Source organism: Sus scrofa, chromosome 9 (assembly GCF_054392235.1).
Source record: "Sus scrofa isolate SSC_HxYL_T2T_F1_AM1 chromosome 9, Sscrofa_HxYL_maternal_Yorkshire_Landrace_v2.0, whole genome shotgun sequence".
Classification (NCBI taxonomy): Eukaryota; Metazoa; Chordata; class Mammalia; order Artiodactyla; family Suidae; genus Sus; species Sus scrofa.
Window position 1 is genome coordinate 113,658,606 of NC_139391.1, and position 12,639 is coordinate 113,671,244.

The 12,639-nt window shown below is 39.4% G+C and overlaps 1 protein-coding gene and 1 long non-coding RNA gene across 4 annotated transcripts in view; one reads left to right on the forward strand and one right to left on the reverse strand.

The window, feature by feature from the left end:
* LOC146400096 (uncharacterized) overlaps positions 1–12,639 on the forward strand; it is a 127,007-nt gene that overhangs the window by 60,867 nt on the left and 53,501 nt on the right. The window contains exon 3 of one of the 2 annotated variants that reach the window (XR_014816176.1): positions 7,160–7,435. The exons of the other annotated variant lie outside the window; for it this stretch is intronic. This is a non-coding gene — a long non-coding RNA (uncharacterized LOC146400096). Of the gene's footprint in view, positions 1–7,159; positions 7,436–12,639 lie in introns of those variants that run through there. 2 annotated transcript variants of the gene reach the window in all.
* AMPH (amphiphysin) overlaps positions 1–12,639 on the reverse strand; it is a 172,193-nt gene that overhangs the window by 55,925 nt on the left and 103,629 nt on the right. For both annotated transcript variants that reach the window (XM_084974427.1, NM_001244203.1), the window contains 2 exon segments: positions 6,969–7,076; positions 4,924–5,009 (listed from right to left, as the gene is read on the reverse strand). In XM_084974427.1, coding sequence (XP_084830553.1) covers positions 4,924–5,009; positions 6,969–7,076 — 194 coding nt within the window.

The window sequence follows — 12,639 nt, forward strand, 5'->3', positions numbered from 1 at the left end:
CACAGTGCCATCAACTACAATCACCATGTTTTACATTAAGCCCTGAGACTGTATTCATTACAGCGAAAAGTCTGCACCTTTTACCAACCTCTCTCTACTTCCCCCACCCTCAGCACCTGGAAAGCATTTCCTACATTCTGTTTCTATGAACTTACTAGGTTTTGTTTTGAAGATATCACATATAAATCATCCCACATAGTATAACCTTACATATATTAGAATGGCTTTCATCAGAATGACAGGAGGTAACAAATGTTGCCAAGGATGTGAAGAAAAGACAACCCTGGTGCACTGTTGAGAAAGTCAACTGCTGCAGCCACTATAGAAACTGATATGGAGGTTCCTCAAAAAATTAAAAATAGAACTACCGCATGGTCCCACAATCCCATTTCTGGATACATACCTGAAGGGAATGGAAACGGCATCTCAAAAAGATTTCTACACTCCCATGTCCACTACAACGTAATTCACAATAGCCCAGATACAGAAATCATCCAAGTGTCCATCAACGGATGAATGGATACAGGAGATGTGGTATATAGATACAATGGAATATTATTCAGCCATGAGAAAGAAGGAAGTCCTGCCAGTTGTGATAAGACATATGGACCTTGAGAACATTATGCTAAGTGAAATAAGCCAGAGAAGGAGGGACAAATAACTCGCTTAATGTTGTTTTTCTATTGCGATCATGTGTCCTTGAATTCACCTACTTTTTCTTTTCATAGTTTAAAATACAGTTGACCTTTGAACAACACAGGTTTGAATGGTGCAGCTCCACTTACACATGGATTTTTTTCAATAAATATAGTACCTATATCTTCATTTTACAGATCTTTAAATTAATTAAGTGTGGGGGAAAGCTTGTGTCCAATAAGAGTTTGTAAATATGGAATCAAAAGAACTAGGGCTTGAATCCCAATTCAAGGCAATCTGTTTCAGCTTCCTTCCCTTGGGTGAGTCATTTATCAACTCCTTTTGTTTTTGAGGTAAAGCCAACAGTACTTGGATTTTATTTATTTTTTATTTATGTTTTAAATGATTTTTATTTTTCCATCATAACTGGTTTACAGTGTTCCATCAATTTTCTACTGTACAGCAAGTACTTGGATTTTAAATTGTATGAGAGTCAAGGCCCCGAGCCCCCTGACTTATTCAAGAGTGGACTGTAATATACATAATCATGTATGTGTGTGTGCACACACACACACACATTGATAAAGAAAATTCTGGCACAGTGTGTTTGTGAAATAGTAAGTACCTGGGACAGTCAGACCAGAAGCCTGGGAAGTCAGAGCCTGGTGAGGATGGCTTGTGTGTGCTCTAAGGCAGAGGACCTTCTAGACCGTGAAGCACTCATTTAAGTGCAGGAATGGCTACTTACAGCCTGTGGCCATGTTTGACCTGGGGAAAAGGAAAGGGCTTGGACCTGTATTTCAGGAGGCTAACTAAGACTCAGGCTGGATGGGAGAGAGACTGAACATGTCCTGACAACACTGTGCAGAAGGATCCAGCTCATGGTATTGATTTGCAGAGATGTCCTCCTAGAGCACTTGAAGCAGTAGCCCAGGACCCCTTCTCTAGGATCCCAACCATCCAGACAATAGTTCTTCATTCAATTACTTGACAAATGGCCTGTCTATCTTGCGGTGCATGCCTGGGGGTAGGCTCAGCTGGCTCTGAGAACTAACAATCCAGTTGGAGGAGGATGCAAGGGCTGATTAGTGAACATAAGTTCCATTCATACCAGTGAGAGAGAGAGAAGCAGACTTCAAAACAGCATGTCACAGATGGCCAACAGGCACATGAAAAAATGCTCAACATTACTAATTATTAGAGAAATGAAAATCAAAACTACAATGAGGTACCACTTCACACCAGTCAGAATGGCCATCATTAATAAGTAAACAAAGAACAAATGCTAGAGAAAAGAGAACCTTCCTACACTGTTGGTGGGAATGTAAATTGGTACAACCACTATGGAAAACAGTATGGAAGTACCTAGAAAACTAAATATAGAACAACATAATTTAGCAATCCCACTCCTGGGCATATACCCAGAAAACACTTTCACTGAAAAATATATATGCACCCATATTATTCACAATAGCCAAGACAAGGAAGTAACCTAAATGTCCATTGACAGATGAATGGATTAAGAGGTGTTGTACATAAACACAATGGAATACTATTCAGCCATAAAAAAGAACAAAATAATGACATTTGCAGCAGCATGGATAGAACTGGAGACTCTCATACTAGATGAAGTTAAGTCAAAAAGAGAAAGACAAATACCATATGATACCACTTATATCTGTAATCTAATACATGGCACAAATGAACCTATCTACAGAAAAGAAACAAACTAATGGACATGGAGAACAGACTTTTTCCTGCCAAGGGGGAGGGAGTGGGATGGACTGAGAGTTTGGGGTTGAATTTGGAATGGATAAGCAATGAGATCCTGCTGTATAGCCCAGGGAACTATATGTAATCACTTGTGATGGAACATGATGGAGGATACTGTGAGAAAAAGAATGTATGTATATATGTATGACTGGGTCACTTTGCTGTATAGCAGAAGTTCACAGAACACTGTAAATCAACTATAATAAAAAAATTTTAAACAACCAGCAACAGCATATCACTACTTAGGTTACTACAAAAGGCCATACATGATTAAATACCAAATACAGTCATTGGTACAGAACAGGCAGGCAGTAAATACTCCATGATTGAATGAATGAATGAATGAACAAATTCATCACTCATCCCACTGAAAGGGCACATTCTGACTATCATCTTTGTTTGTAAACAAACAAACAAAACTAGTGTCACCAGCAGTAAGATATACAGCCACCAAGAGTACAGGCTCTGAATTCTGATACTATCTGCTTAGGAGGTTTCATTTCACAAGTTCTTTTAAACGAGGGACTCTGAGACATTACTATTCCCCCTCAAGGACTTCTGTGAGGCATTCTCAGGTCCCTTCTGGTTAGCTGTCAAGACCAACTTAATTTCTTTATTAAGAAGTTTCTTTGTTCTTGAAAATGGTGGACAGGATTAACAGCTGAGCTTGCTACATTCACAGTCTGCAGACCAGGATGCTCTCCCTTTCCCTGCCTTCCCTGGGAGCTCAGCCCCCTGCAATGGGAGAAGAAGAATTTGCTCCCTCACTTCCCATGGGGATGAGTGGGAGAAAGAAGAGTTTTCTTCCAGCTCCTGCAACCCTCTGACCTCATTTACACTCTGTCCCCTGAGATTCATGCCACATCTCTTCACAGTTCATCTAACAACCTCCCACCCCTCTAAAGTCCATCCACTGCCCACAATGGCACATGTCTCATGGTTTCCCTCTTGCTCTATCACCAAATACTAACACTAACATGGCAGATCTCAACATCCATACAACTGCCCAACCCCAAATCAAACTCACTGACTTCCGTGACCCCAGTGACCTCCATTTTTATTAAAGTATGGTTGAGTCAAAACATTATATTATTTTCAGGTATAGAGTATTTTTGCAGATTATACTCCAATATAAATTATTATAAGTCAATGGCTACAATTCCCTATGTTATACAATACATCCTTGGTGCTTATCTATTTTATCCATTGCAGTTTGTTTCTATTAATCCCATAACCCCAGTTTGTCCCCCCCCACTTCTCTCTCCCCTTTAGCAACCACAAGTTTGTTTTCCATATCTCTGAGCCTCTTTACGTTTTGTATATGTATTCATTTGCATGCTATTTTAGATTCTGTCTACAAGCGATATCACATAGTATTTATCTTTGTCTGATTTCTTTCACAAAGCATGATGCCCTCTAAGTCCATCCATGTTTTTGAAAATGACATTATTTCATTCTTTTTTATGACTTAGTAATATTCCATTATATATATATATATACATATATATATATATATATATATATATATATATATATATATATATACTAAATCTTCTTTATCCATTCATCTGATGATGGACACAGGTTTCTTTCATTTCTTGGCTATTGGAAATAATGCTGCTATGAACAATGTGGTGCATGCATCTCTTCAAATTAGTATATTTGTTTTCTTTGGATATATACCCAACAGTGGAATTGCTGGACCATATGGTAGTTCTTTTTTAGTTTTTTGAGGACATGCCATACTGTTTTCCACAGTGGCTATACTAATTTACAATCTCACCAACAGTGTACTGGGGTTCCCTTTTCTTCATATCCTCACCAAGATTTAGGATTTGACTTAAAGCAATGTTGTATGACAAGCACAATTCAGTTTATTTAGGCTGGTAGCATGGGGGTGCTGATGGAAATTGAGAGACATCAGGCCCTACTTCACCAAACAACCTCTTGGTTCTGCCATTAAGTGAGAAAACTGAACTTAATGGCATGAGAAACACAGAGCATCTGTAAATTAGAAGAATGTTTATGTGTCTAAAATATAAATAAAGTTCAGATTAACTGCTCAGGGCTGAAATAGTAGAGGCTTGGTTGTCAAAGACATAAAACTAACTGAGCTCTTGGAATAAAGGAAGTTTTTCCAAGAGTTGAAAGGACATCCTTGTAATTTCAAGGTTAAGGACAGTTCTCCTAACACTAATTAAGATTTAGGTTTCCACTTGAGAACTATAACAAGGTCTAAATCTATGCCATCCAATGTGGTAGCTGCCGGCCACATGGGCTTATTTAAATGAATTAAAACAAAATAAATTAAATTTGGAATTCAGTTCCCCAATCACATTAGCCATCCTCCAAGTTCTCAACAGCCTGCCTCATGTGGCAAGTAGCTACCATATTGGAAATTAGAGATTACTGAACACTTCTTTTGGACAAGGCTGAAGCATCACAAGCAATAAAACAAGATAGGGGATATTCACTGTTCTTTGACTTATATACCCTGTACAGAAGCATCTTTACCTTGACCATAATGACGGCAACTCTTCTTGTAAGTCAACGTTAAACTCTTCGAACACTTTCTGTGCTTTCTGAAACTCCTCTTCTGCCTAGAAATGACACATAACGTGTTTACCCTAAAAGATATCGTATATGCACTAGCCATTTATAGACAGAACAACATCACTTAATATAAAATAAGAATAGCATTACAGTGTCCTAGAAACATTTTGGGAAAGAGAGAAATCTGGTTAAAATATACAAGATCTTTTTCAAGAAGTGAAATATTAAATCTTATTTTAAAAGGAAGATGTGATTACCATGGTTATTTCTGTAGTTTCTGGCAGATTCATTCCTTCTACAAAAGATACTACCTGCCTGTCACACACACTATTCTGCTTGGAATACTAGGCATAGATGCTTCCCCAAGAAATTCCTCATCTAGTGGGAAGTCCAGATAATTGCACTATGAGATAGGGCTTATGGGCTGTTATAGAGCATGCTATTGGGGAAGATGGTACAGAGTACAGAAAAGGTTTCACAGTGAAGCGGGGGCTGATATTTTAATTGCATCCTGAAGAGTCAGAGAATACTTGCTACTGAAGGGGGTGAGGAATGGATCCCAATGTCTAAAGGTGGAGTTGCTTAGGTAGGAATTCTAGCTTGCTGATCAGGTGGACCTGCTAGACTGCTTCACCTTTCTGTACCTCAGATTCGTAAAGTGGTCATAGCAATGCCCACCTCACAGGTGTTGTGAGCATTAAGGAAAGAAGATGTAAACAAAGGGCTGACATGGTGCCTAGCATTTCTGGAGCCTCATCGGAAGGGCAGAGGCTGCTCCAGTACCAATGTGTGGGCCACAGAGACTCGAGATAGGATGCGTGTGTAGAAAAAGGAAAGGAGAGGAAAGACTTGAAAGTTGACAGGGATGGGGATGTGAGTGAGAACCAAACTGTGAAGGTCGCATAGGTCATGCTAAGAAATGTAGATGTTTCTTTGTTACATTTCTAAAGGCAATGGGTGCCATTAGAAGATTTGTGCAGTGGAATGGAGTTTCTTTGTGGCATAGCCAGATAAGGATCTGGTGCTATCACTGCAGTGGCTTAGGTTGATACCTTGCCACAGGTTCAATCTATGGCCTGGGAATTTCTGCTTGCTGTGGGCATGGCCAATAAATAAACACATAAATAAAGACTTGAGCAGTGGAGACACTTTATCTAGATGTGTGCTGTAGAAAGGCCATTCGTGCAGCTGTGTATGGGCAGATGGAAAGTGACAAGACTGGGAGCAAAAAGAGAAGTTAGCAGGTGTCTTCAGGGAGTTGTCAGTCAATGAATGACATCCATGGTAAAAAGCTCTAGAAATGGGTTTTCTGAAAGAGATGAATATTATGCAATTATAGCCCCATCTGTACACTCACAGAAGTTATATCTGAGAATTTCCCATTGGGTTTCCTATCTGAATCCACACATTGGCATGAAGTATGGACCACAACCACAGAAAGAATGCGGGGGTTCTTATCATCTTCCATGATCAGGCAATATTGTTGGAGGCAAACATCTATAATGATAACCATGCATGAGTCAGTGTCATCCATGTGAATTCCATAATTACCTGAAAACCATTCGTGTTGCTTAAAAATTAAGGCAAGCAGGAGTTCCCGTCATGGTGTAGTGGTTAACAAATCCGACTAGGAACCATGAGGTTGTGGGTTCGATCCCTGGCCTTGCTCAGTGGGTTAATGATCCGGCATTGCCGAGAGCTGTGGTGTAGGTCACAGACGTGGCTTGGATCCCACATTGCTGTGGCTGTGGTGTAGGCCGGCAGCTACAGCTCCAATTCAACCCCTAGCCTGGGAACCTCCATATGCCATGGGAATGGCCCTAGAAAAGGCAAAAAGACAAAAAAAAAAAAAAAAAATTAAGGCAAGCAGCCCACAATCACCATGTTTGTTTAAATCCTGTCCTGATTCTAATCTTCATGAAAAGGCAAAGATTTCACTGTAAAGAGCAAAGTTGCTACAGGTCACAGAGTATGAGGAATGGTAACAACAGTAGGATCATCCCTACCTTAGAGATGCGACTTTCATCCTTCCTCTTGGAGCTCTGCAGAGCTTCCAGGTGGTGACGGGCACTGTCATAATCCACTAGCTTCCTGCTGCGCTTTGCAATGCGATTCTGCCAACAGGGAAATACATTCACTAAGAAAGAGATACAGTCACAGATTCTTTCTTTCTTTTCTTTTCTTTTTTTTTTTTAAGATTCTCTTCTTGACCAAAATGAGTAGCTGATGTCCTGACTGAGATAGAGGTGAACCAGAATTTCACTAGATAAATGATCCACGGAAATCAGACTACTGCCTCTGATCCTGTGTGAAAACCATTAGGCAAATACCTTCCCTACCTATGCCAATCCCAAACTCCCAGTCCATCCTTCCCTCCCACCTGTCCCCTTTGGTAACCATAAGTTTGTTTTCAAAGTCTGTGAGTCTCTTTCTGTTCTGCAAATAAATTCATTTGTATCCTTTTTTAAGATTCCAAATAGAAGTGACATAAGTGATATCATGATGTTTGTCTTTCTCTGACTTACTTCACTCAATGTGATCATCTGACTGACTGGCCAATGAGGACCTGCTGTATAGCACAGAAAACTCTACCCAATATTCTGTGATCATCCTATACTGGAAGAGAATCAGAAAAAGAATGATGTGTATATAGGTATAACTGAATAACTTTGTTGTACAGCAGAAATTATCACAACATTCTAAATCAACTATACTTCAATAAAACCTTTTTAAAAAGACCTTCACTTCAGATAATAATTAGGTCAACCATGAGAAGGTGAAGGCAGAATTTGAAGCCAAAGAACAGAAAAATGCCAGAATTGGCTGAAGGAAACAGGAAGACCTATACTCTCTATTAACCTCTATTCTAAATCTAAAATGTTCCATTTTGAAGATAGTAGATGACTATATTAGGATTTGGTTTTATATTTTGAACAAACTCTCATACTAACAGAAGTTCTATAAATCAGACTTACTTCCTAAGAAACCCTTTTTTCTGTTCCTCAACCCCTTCATCCATTAGAACTGAGGAGCTGTAAAAATACATAGATTCCTAGAGACATACACTCCCCGTTAGGATATAGAGAGTTGCAAAGAATGTTACTTCCACACTAACAAGGAAAAAACTTGGATAATCTATAAAAGCATAAATCTTCTTGATTGCATCAGACATGTTAAGTCAGAAGGCAATAAAATAACCTGAATTCCAAAGAGTACCTCCAAGGAGAGATGAGACACACACACTATGTTAGCTTTGGCAGGTAAAAGTTGTGGCCACCACACAAGAGGACAAGAAGAAGTCAACCAAAATTGTATCCAACTGTTAAAAGCCTCGTGTGGGATAATGCATCAGTCTGGAATAACTGGGTGTTCAAGATACAAGGGGAAGTTGTATTGTAAGCAAGCTCTTCCCTTGGGCCTCCACTGGACACTACAAGAAAATCTGGAGACCGGAAACTCCTTAGCAGTACAGGTGAGGGTGAGGTGACCTCTAACTGCTTGTGGGAAGAAACAAAGCCCTGCCCTTTTCCTTGGACATTTTCCTCTTTACAAAGCAAAAGCTTCAAGCCACATGAGAAGGAAACAACAAATCCTCCTGTCCACAAAAACAAGGCAAAGATCCACTGATTCTGGTTGGGGGGGTGGTGGAGAGGGGAATAGAAGTAAAGTCAATCTGGCCGGCAGGAGGGAAAGGAATCCCCATGGCCTCAGGATATATTCAAAAATAATTGTTACACACAGAACGGTAAAAGAAAAATATATATTGCCATAAGGGAGGGGCAAAAAACCTTCTTAGGCCCAAGATCTGACTCCTGTAATAAGAAGAGGTCTGGGAGTTTCCATTGTGGTTCAGTGGTTAACGAATCTGACTAGTATCCATGAAGATGTGGGTTTGATCCCTGGTCTTGCTTGGGGTTAAGGAAGGATCTGGCATTGCGGTGAGCTGTGGTGTAGGTCACAGATGTGGCTAGGATCCCAAGTTGCTGTGGCTGTGGTGTAGGCCAGCAGCTACAGCTCTGATTCGACCCCTAGCCTGGGAACTTCCATATGCCTCAGGTACAGCCCTAAAAAGACAAAAGACAAAAAAGAAGAAAAAAGAAGAGGTCTGATCCCCCTTGGGCAGGGGCAGGAAACTCCTGCTCAAGACCAATCACAGCTACAAGGCTGACTTAGCCTAAGCCATTCCAAGTCTAGTGCTGAATAACAAGCTCCCATTGGAGGAAAGACAAGTGTATGGGGAGAGAAACCCCCCCCCCCCGGAATAAAGGCATACCAGGACACCTGAAATCTGAGAAAAACTCTCTGGCATCCAAGGGTCCACCCTTTGTGGGTCAAAGAAGAGGAAAAAAATAGACTTCAGTCCAAAAGTCTGAAAACACATTATAGATGTCAGACCATAAACACAAGGCATTAGGCTGCCAATTCTAGAGGCATTTGAAATCTATAGTGCCCTAAAATAACAATAGCAACAACAAAATCCAAATCCAGCTCAAGTTGCAATCAGGTTGATTCAAACTCTCACACTATTAGCCTGACAACAAGGCATGCCCCTTTCCACGCATAACTGTTACTTCAGTCTTCACTATTCTGTACATGATGTCTGGCATTTGATCAAAAATTTTGAAACATACACATTTAAAAAAGAAAAATGGCCCATGAAAAAAGACAAAAATCAGCAGAAACAGACTTATACATAACCCAAATGTTGGCATATCAATCAGTAATTTTAAAATAACTATGATTAATATATTAAAGTATCTAGTTAGAAAAAGTAGACAAAATACATAAACACAGCGGGAATTTCAGCAGATATATGGGAACTTTAATAGCCAAATGGAAATCAAGTGGAAATGCTAGAAATAAAAACATATATTAGAGAGGAGAAATTTCTTTACTAGACTTAAAATAGCAGAGAAAAGAGTTCATTTGAAGGTAAATTAAGAGAAATTATTTCCACTCAAATAAAAAGAGGAAAAAAGTTAGAAAAGAAACAGAATAAAGCATACAAGACCTGCAATACAATGTTAAATATCAGTTAGTCTAACACAGCATAACCAGAGTCTAAAAGAGATGAGAGAGAGTCAGAAGAAATATTTGAAGAGATGATGGCTGAGAATTTTATAAAATAAGCAAGACATCAAAGCATAAATCAAAGAAAGTCACAAAATCCTAAGAGGGGTAAAATACCAAACAATACACAGCCAGCTATATCATAGCCAAACTGCTTAAAATCAAGAATAAAGAAAAATATTAAGTACAAAGGTAACAGAAGACTGATCTTCAGAAACTATGGAAACCAGAATACAATGGAGTGACATCTCTTAAGCACTGAAAAATAAAAAAATCAAGAGAGATCTTAGAATTCTATTCCCAGTAAAAACACCTTCTAAAAGTAAAAGTTCAGGAGTTCCCGTCGTGGCGCAGTGGTTAACGAATCCGACTAGGAACCATGAGGTTGCGGGTTCGGTCCCTGCCCTTGCTCAGTGGGTTAACGATCCGGCGTTGCCGTGAGCTGTGGTGTAGGTTGCAGACGCGGCTCGGATCCTGCGTTGCTGTGGCTCTGGCGTAGGCCGGTGGCTACAGCTCCAATTGGACCCCTAGCCTGGGAACCTCCATATGCCGCGGGAGCTGCCCAAGAAATAGCAACAACAACAACAACAACAAAAGACAAAAGACAAAAAAATAAATAAATAAATAAAAGTAAAGGTTCAATAAAAGGTTTTTTTTAAAAAAAACAAAATCTGGGAGAACTCATTGCCAGTATAAGAATTCCAATACTAAGTGGAGCTGCATAATGAGTATCAGGAATGGTACAAATCAAGGTAAACATACAAGATTTTGTTTTTTACTTCTAATTGCTTGGAAAGGTAACTGACAATCAAGGGCAAAAACAGAAACAATAGATTATAGGCTTTGTAACCTATGTAAAAGGAAAATTATGATAATAGAAGCACAGAGGAAGGGAGGAAGAGCTGGAAATACAGTGCTATAAAGTTTTTAGACTTCATAAACTGCTATAATACTATTTAAATTTAGACATGATAAATTAAAGATGTACACTGAAAACTGTACAAAAACCACTGAAAATTAAGTTAAAGGGAATGACTAATAAGCAAGTAGTCTAAAGTGTACTGATTCTTGAGACCCAAACTAAGAGACTCTGATTTAATTAGTTGGAGGCAAAGCTGAGGCATCTGTCATTTAAAAAAATCCCACGTGGTCCAGCAATGCCCAGCTAGTCTTACTGAGAGCTATTCAAGAAGAAGATCCCTAAAAAACTTTGATTTCAATATGGCAGGAAGAAGAAAACCAATAATAATATAAATGTTTATGGCTTATAAAACATAGTCCTCTGGATCCTCAATAGCAACACACAGTACAGGTGTTTCAGGGATTTTCCCATTTTCTAGGTAAGGAATTTGACTTCGCGTGAGGTTAACCTCTAACTTGTCCAGACTTACTCAGAAAGTCACTGATGAAAGGTGAATTAGATATTAGCCCCGTGACCAGTGTCAGGAGTCAGATGATGCCTAGGGCACAAAATTTAAGGAGTCCCTCACTCCTGGGGTCATGTTCATGCAGGGTCAGCAGTCCCAGCAGGTGTCTTCTTAACATTTTGAACCCTCATGCCCTCACTTGCCTCACTTGGTCCCTGCTTTTGATTATTGGTTAGAACTCCTAGCAGTACCCACGTTTCTCTGATAGACTCTGTCATTCAACTACCATCTGTCACTCTGAGCTACTGCTCTACACCCCCTTCAGGAGTGGCGACAGGTGGGTTGGGGGGAGAGGGTTACTCTCTTTTATCTGCTTCCAATCCCTTTCACTTTACCCTCTGCACAGACCATTTGCAACTGGTGTTGGTGGAAAGCATAGCCGACATGCCACATTCACTTAAAATATGCTGAATTCACCCAGCCAGAGTAGAGAGAAGCCTTTAGTAAAGTTCGGTAGTGTGCTGATAAGGTGACAAAACTCATTATTTTTAGCAGACATCTATTACCTTCCAAGGAGCGCTGTCCCTCGAGTTAGTGACCTTGTGTGACTCTATGGACACACTTACAAAGCTCTGATTTGCGGACTTGGGTGAAGGGGGGGAATCTCCTTTAATATCTTCCAAGAGGTACATCTTGATTCTTTGAAGATAAATTTGATTTTTGAAGAGACCCAAAATTCTGTGACTTCTAAGCCTGGAAAGAGTGCACTAGACCTTATTTTTTTTCATCAAAAACAAGAAGTGAAGTAAATAATGACTTGTTTTCTTATATAACTGAGAAGGCAATGGCAGAGTACAGCTTAATCATGGTAGAAGTGACTATTTTGAGGCCATCACTCATTTTGATGCATATATTTTTTGTGTTGGAAAAACAAATCAATCTTATTTCCTTACCTATCTGATATTTGAGAAACTTGAAAAAAGAATCACATCTTCTAAATAAGGATAGGATTAATACACTAGTTTTTATATTGAAAATGGTATAATTCTCATTTAACCATTGGATAGTAAACTTTATTAAATAAATTTCTTCAGATTTCCCCCTATGCATTGACCTTAGGCAGTAAAAAAAGTAACTTACTGAAATTTTTAAAAAATTTCAACAAGCCAAATTTGGAATTCATTTTGGCCCACTGTGTAAACATATGCTTAGTGGCTCATGAAAGGCCATCAGGACAAAC